Source organism: Octopus bimaculoides, chromosome 5 (assembly GCF_001194135.2).
Source record: "Octopus bimaculoides isolate UCB-OBI-ISO-001 chromosome 5, ASM119413v2, whole genome shotgun sequence".
NCBI classification, from domain to species: domain Eukaryota; kingdom Metazoa; phylum Mollusca; class Cephalopoda; order Octopoda; family Octopodidae; genus Octopus; species Octopus bimaculoides.
The window spans coordinates 41,838,507-41,846,405 of record NC_068985.1 but is presented as its reverse complement, the minus strand read 5'-3'; the positions used below and the strand labels follow the sequence as shown (position 1 = coordinate 41,846,405).

The following is a 7,899-nucleotide window of genomic DNA, read 5'->3' as shown; positions in this document are numbered from 1 at the left end:
ATATATATATATATATATATATATATATATGTGTGTGTGTGTGTGTGTGTGTGTGTGTGTGTGTGTAAGAGAGAGAGTATTCCTTGTTGATTTACGGCGCTTTTCGACGCTGGTTTGCAGGACTTTAATTTAATTAACTGGGGTAGCGACAACCGAATGTGGTAACTAAATATCAATTCCTGATGCAGGTTTGTTTTTCTTTTTTCTTTGTGAGACATTAAATCAACACTTACACCACAACACTTTTCTAACTATGAAGCAGCTCAATCAAACTATTCACAAACTCTGAAAAGTGCTTGACCTTGCAAACTCTGAGTACACTCTCTCATCTCCAAAACTAGTCTTACTAGGTTTATGTTGAAATGCTATGTATTTCAAGGTGAAAAACTAATGGAAGAGAAGTGGGGAGAATACTTCAACGATGCACAATTTGTCGAACCCTCTACAATGTACAAGTGTGATCCATATTAGAGTACTGTCAATATATCTTGGAATAAAAGGCGGCGAACCGACAGAATAGTTAACATGCCGGTCAAAATGCTTAGCGACATTTCGTCCGTTTTTACATTCTGAGTTCAAATTCCGCTGAGGTTGGCTTTGCCTTTCATAATGTCGGGATCGATAAAACAAGTACCAGTTGAGCACCGGAAGTAATATAATCGACTTACCGCCTCCCCTGTAATTGCTGGCCTTGTGCCAAAATTTGAAATCAATATATTTTGGTTTAATATTTTAAATCGCATAAAAACAACTGATTGTCAAACCTTCATTCACCTATAAACGACAAATCATTTCAGGGCTGATTTAATATTATTAGCCCCCAGCCAAAGTAAAGCACTGTGGCTTACACACACGCAACACAACTACAGCATATATAGATGAGCATTGGGTTCATAGATTTATAGGACCAGCCTTCAGACGACACAATACTTTGTTGCATTCTCTTTTATTTTGTTTTGTATTTTTCACTGCTATAACAATAGTTCTTGATTCTCTGAACTATTAAAAAAATTAACAATACTAAAATACACGCCAAACATTTATTCCAAATTCTTCTCACTCAGAATCATAAATCTCTGGATCACCTTCCTTATCAATGTCCTCTCTACAGATACTAACATACAAATTCAAGGTGAACATTATCTACATTGACCTCACCATTCTGAGAACGTCTGCTGAGGCCCGTGTACTTCGGTTCAATATTAAAAAGTGGCAAGCTGGCAGAAGCGTTAGCACACCGGGCGAAATGCTTAGCGGTATTTCATCTGTCTTTACGTCCTGAGTTCAAATTCCGCCGAGGTCGAATTTGCCTTTCATCCTTTCAGGATCGATAAATTAAGTACCAGTTGCATACTGAGTCGATCTAATCGACTCCCTCCCACTCAAAAGAAAATTTTGGGCCTTGTGCCTAGAGTAGAAAAGAATATTAAACGAGAAAACGTAAGTGCTGAGGGAGTCATTGCTCGCTGCAGGTAATGAACGAGATTTGACGACATCTATATGAATAACAGTTGTTCTTTTTTATGAACAAACCAATATATGTAAATTGTGTGTGTGTGTGAAAAATGATAGAGAACATTTATGTAAAACTGTCGTAGAAAAATCGGTGCTAGTATAGTGTGCGGTCTACCACGTTGTCAAACAGTATAGCCGGGGTTATCTACTTTAAACGTTCAATTCGTAAAGGAAACCAATTTTTTCCATTATACGGACATTAACAACAAATTAAACTGCAAGCTGAGCCTGAGTGAGATCTTAGAACTAATATTTTTCTTTGTCATGCATATACCCATGACTACAGCAGTGATTCTAACAGGAAAATCTAAAAATATAATAACTGACTGGTACAATATGTGCCACGATGTGTGTAGAGTCATAGTTTATCATGAACGACGAGGGAAGATGGTTGGAACAAATGATAACCCCTTTCAGCTCGACGAAAATACAATTGAGGAAGAATGCTGAATGGTGACAACGTTCCTCTTTTCAAAGACAGTGATGCAGAACAACGAAACAACAGGCACCATGGACGTAGAATTGATGGGCCGTGGGTTTTTGGTCTCAAACAAGGCTTAGACTTGTGTGGAACGGCGTGACGGGAACAGTCTAATCCTAATTATTGAAAGAGAACGTGAAAAAGGTCCACTAATTCATTCAGATGAGTGGCCCGCTTATAATAATTTAAATGCCATAAGTTATCATCATCTGACAGTGAACTATCAACGACATTATGTGGATCCACTGACCGGAGCACACACTCAGGCCAATGAGTGATCATGGTTAGATGCTAAAACTATGATTCTGAAATATCTGAAGTTTTTTAATCTCTTAGATATCTGAAATGTTTTATCTCTAAAATGTCTGGAAATATCTGAAAGGTAAGGTAGATAACCCTGTTTGACACCGTGGTAGACCGCATACTATACTATTTGTGACACTTGTGATAGTTTTAAATTCATTATCAGTAGATTTAAATTTTTAGCCTGTTGATATGTTAAATTGGGTATTTCATGAAATAGTCTCAAGGCATCTAGAATTGGTTATCTGTGACTTGAGTCTTGCTTTATATTTTGCTATTAATATAACTAGTTTTAACTAAAAAAAAATTTTTTATAAAACAGGAAGAGTGCCTATTTCTTTATTTATTTGATCATTTTTACTTTTGTAAACTGCGATTAATAAAAAACTTGACGTGTTTTATATATATAATAGTTATGCATTTTATATTTATATATTATATTCATGTGTTACGATTTTGCAGGAAGAGAAAGATTGCAAGTTGAAAGAGTAAGTCTACAGTACCTGATGAAATTCTTACTCTGCTGATATATCTGTATATTTATGGCAGGATTTCATCTATTCTTTGGAAAACCTCCAAAATATAAATCTGTTCTTTCACTATCAATTGTCCAAGTTTCAGATTCTCTTATATATTTTTTGATACTTTAAAACTAGATAGAGACCGAGAAGACAGCAGAGGATGAAAAAGAGAAAGAGGGGTGGGAAGGAAAAAGAGAGAAAGGTAAAGGATATGAGGATAAAGAAGGATATGAGGAAAGATATGTTTATAAGCTTAACTAATCTTGTAATTTTCTTCTGTAAAGGAATACTATATTTGACCATTTTTGTATCGATTAAGTGCAACTGAAAACCAAAATCCCAAACCCAAAAGTTACATATTTTCCCCACAGAATTATTGCATATTGTTGTTTTATAAGTATAAACAAGTTTCTAACAACCATATTTCCACCAAAGAATTTAATCCACTTCTCATTTCGCTTTTTCCTTTGATCGATTTCACAAAAGAACCAAAATATTCTCATGTTTTAAATAGTTCTTTGCAACAATAAGGTGATTCACTGAAGGCAATTCGCTTCCAAACGGACCAATAGCATCCTTTTCTGAACTCAGTGAAGATCTTTACAGTATTCTACCTCCTCTGTTGCTCAGTTATTTATTAATTTTTCTTTTCTTTCTTCCATAGACTTAGTATAAATATCAATAGCTGCAGTAATACAACACAAACAACATATTTATGCATTTTAGACAAAATATACTTCTATTCAAAAAAAGGTGCTTGTTATATTCCTCAGAGTATACAAATTATTCATCCATAATCATATTTTGATTTGTAGCATGTCTGTACTAACTTGGGTTTAAAACATGCATTTTTGGATCTCAAGTAGGCTCAGACGACACCGTAAGTTTTCAGTCTGTGATTGGCTGAATAAACAAGCTCCCTTGAACAGGCACTCTCTGCTAAATTCATGTTCAGTCGAGTTCCTTGTCTCGCTTCTAAAGGATTCCTTGTATGCAGTTTTGTTCTATTGCGTTAACGCTGGCCTCTCTCACACAAGAACATTCTTCTTCCACGTGCGCTAGCAGTATAGACCAAACTCAATGTCGTTATCTCATGCTTACTAGAAACACTTCTATCGAGTATCTTTCTGTATACACAAAGCAAAACTAATGTCTTCACGTACTCATTCATTTACTGTTAACACATCAGAGACATCTCTATTAAACACTATACATCTCCATGCGGAACTCTATGCAAGTCAATTCATGTGCAACCCACTGCTATCAACAACTACCATCGCCGAATTGTCATCTTCAACTAACAACCATAGAGTCAATCCGACGTAAGAATAACTTTTGTCGAACTAATAACCAATGGACAACATTAAAGTGGTGGTATCAACAAACTGGTGACCTCAGAACCTTTATATTCATATAACAAATTTTCCTTTGCTATAGATCTTACAAAATTGTGAAGATTCTGAATATCCGTTGTTTAAAACATATAAATCCAAAGATCTTTGTTTTTAAAGTCCCGAGGAAACAATTAGATGGGTATGAAAGTTAAAAAAGAAAAAATTACACTTGAACAAATGTGCCCATCACTTATCCCTTAACTCATTTATTATATTGACTCCGCAAGAAACGTAAAGTAAAATCTACGTCGGCGAAAACATTTTGTCTGATGCCACGCCGGTCTTGTCAACCCATGCCCTGGATAATCAATAACTGTATTCAGTTGTGCCATAGTTCCCTGGTGTCCGGGAAAAAGTAACAATTTTAGCTTGGAATAAAGTCGCATTTTATTTGAATACTATTAACAATTAGGGTAATAAAAGAAAACTATTTTAAATCAGTTATTTACTAGTAGTTCATGACTCGGACACAATTTATATATGATGTGAGAAAATAACATTTTCATTAATTTACTATCAGTCTTGTGCATTACTTTATTAAGACTGATTGACGTATTACCCTTAAAAAGATGTTTCAACAATTACTATATAATTGGTCTTCACTTCAGCTTTATTATTCTTATTTTAGGGTGTGTGACGAAAGGCTTAAGACAAAAAACACTAAATTAAGAATAATATTTCAACAATTAACCTTTCTGTTACTTATGACATTTTATGATTTTTTTTAATAGAATTCATATTCCCTTGAGAAATTTTAACGTCGAAAAACGCCGACAGGACAAAGGACACAATTCAAAAGCAGGGAGAGTGATCTCCCTTGAATCATATATCACTGTTTCGCAAACCATACAAGATGGCATCCAACGATGTTGATGGTCAGTGCGACAAGAACGAAGATGATGTGGCGGAGGGTAGATGTATACACATGGAAACATTTTCGGAAGCAACAGTTCTCAAAGACATGTTAGATCAATTAAAGAATGTAGACGAGGATATTCGTGCCCAGGAGGTGGCTTTACAGAATTTTAAAGGTAGTGTTATTTTAACATGGAAAAAGCAGTATTAACTTAATGCTTTCGTAACTAACTTTCTGCGTTCTCTGTTAGAACATACATACATATACAGATACATAGGTAGATGCTTGTGAGAGAAATTTTATACACACGCATTATATATTTAAGACGTATATAGCTTTTAGTATTGTTAACTGATAAAAACTATAGGGAACAACAAACATTTACTGATGATGTGACTTTTAGGGTTAAATTTAATGGTATTAAAGTTGAGTGCTTATTCAACTAGTCTATTGTGTGTGTGTGTATGGATGTATGTATATGAGTGATCCTTCGAATTAATCAGAAGAGTGTTTTCTTGTTAACTGATGTTAGGAGTGTACGTTTACAATATTTGGATATATTAGTGTACGATGAATATGGTAAACTGACAAAATTACAGAAGATACTGTAAACATCATAACTGTAGAAAAGCTAAATATTTTATAAGTTTATTTAACATTACAGCATGTAAATCAGAATTACCGTAAATTCTTAATTTGATTTACAGAAAATAGATGAACTTGTCGAATGGGAAACGGGTACAGACAATAACTTAGTAGAGCTATAATGCTCAACCTGTCCATCCATTCGTAGAGTCGAGTCACGAGCAGGTGTGTCATCGATATCATCAGGTTTAAACGCCGCATTAAGGTTGAGATCAAACTGGCTTGAAAAATACGTCGAGTTCCACTTGTTTACTGACCAATGCTACTTTTCCCGATAATGATGTTCTTTAAGGCTCCGAGATGTTGAGGGTTTTTATATAGATCCACACACCGGACGTTGTTGATGCCATCACTCAGAAATCTCGATAAGAATGCATTGTTAACAGTAAATTTAAATTGGAATAAATAAGATATGGTATATGTATTCATATGAATCTATGCTTTTGTCATTCATTTTGAATCCCCACATTTTTGCTTTTATTCATTCATTTCATGAGCCCATGTATCACGTATTCGATGGGAAAACAACATAATTTTCTTCTAAAATTCTACTATGTGGTCAATGTTCATAATTTCCTAATGAATTCTCTGTAAATTATAATTTGGAAATGGCAGTATATATTAGTTATGCCCCAAATACTTCAAAATTGCACAGAAGCTTTTTACCAAGCATTGACTAGAGTGGAAGTCTTCTGTACCTTTTTTGGAACTGCTAAATTGAATATTGCAGACTTGAGGTTTTAGTCTTTAATGTTATTAACAGTTTTGGGCCTTGTAGGTTTTCTTTAAGATTATCCTTTTCTATCACTGTGGGGATATCATTCCAATAGCTTCATTGGTATAATCCCTTGCAGGCTACACATATCTTGATCCATTGGCTAGATTATTGACCTAACTTGTGTGGCATGGCCTCATTGCTGACATGCTGGTAACAACCTGATTGAGCAGGTGATTTGTCCTAAGTTAGTAGTGCTTTCACTTCATCAGCAAGAAGTTTGAGGACAGCTTCCTGGTATTTATGTATTTATGCCACGCAATAACAGCACTTGTCTATTAATAATTGTGCACACTACCAGCAGTAGATTGGATAGGTACTATCCCTTAGTTGGTTGGCGTCCCAAACTCTGACTCCCATGGGAATATATTATATATATATATATACACATACATATATATATATACACAAACGCATATATATATGTGTGTGTATAAATCTATATATATGTATATATATATCATCATCATCGTTTAACATCTGCCTTCCATGCTGGCATGAGTTGGACAGCTTGACTGGGGACTAGTGAGCCAGATGGCTGCACCAGGCTCCAATCTGATCTGGCAGAGTTTCTACAGCTGGATGCCCTTCCTAATGCCAACCACTCCAAGAGTGTAGTGGGTGCTTTTACATGCCACCGGCATGAGGGCCAGTCAGGCGGTACTGGCAACAGCCACGCTCAAATGGTGTTTTCAATGTACCACTAGCACAGTAAAGCAACGCTGGTCATGATCACGCTTGAATGGTATTTTTATGTGCCACGCAGCGGCCATGGCCACGATCACGCTTGGATGGTGCTCTTAGCACTCCACTAGTGATCACTCTAAACACCATGATGTTTACTGGATGTTTGATTTTTATCATTCTTGGTACATGTTTTGGGGACACGGCAAGCCAACGGTTGTTCTGTACATTCACCATCTAATCTTGGCAGAATTTTTCTTGTCTGAGAAAAACAAAAGTATGTCCAGTTGGAGGGGATGCTTGAGTTTGTTCAAAAGCTTCATAGCGCAGCCTTTTCTCTTGTCTTTCATGGCTTGGGATAAAAATTGGCCCTTTCTCATCTTGTATGAGAAATACCAAATGTCTTCATACACTACCTGCATGATAAGAAACTCAGACATGCCCAAATCCCTGGCAATGGACCTCATTGACATGGAAGGATCATTGTCAATCATGGCCTGAGTCTCACCAAGAAATTCAGGGATTCTTTTTTTATCCAGCATGAATGCCAAGCAGTACAGCATGTTGCTTCTAAACTTTTGGCAGAGTGAATTGTCTCATGGTGCTGTTTTTTCTCACAGATAGTGCCCAACTGACCCTACTATACTGTGTAATCAACAAAGTCAAAAACAAACAATGCACGTGTGCAAAATTAAAAATATAAAATGGCAACAATTTACCCATTG

General features: G+C 35.8%; 1 protein-coding gene across 1 annotated transcript in view; it reads left to right on the top strand.

Moving 5' to 3' along the window:
• Positions 1–5,003: 5,003 nt before the first annotated feature.
• The window catches only part of LOC106880524 (tubulin-specific chaperone D), a 61,459-nt gene continuing 58,563 nt past the window's right edge, over positions 5,004–7,899 (top strand). Inside the window, exon 1 of the mRNA XM_014930500.2 lies at positions 5,004–5,245. Within this exon, the coding sequence (XP_014785986.1) occupies positions 5,068–5,245 (178 nt within the window). The 5' untranslated portion in view covers positions 5,004–5,067. The remainder of the gene's footprint in view (positions 5,246–7,899) is intronic.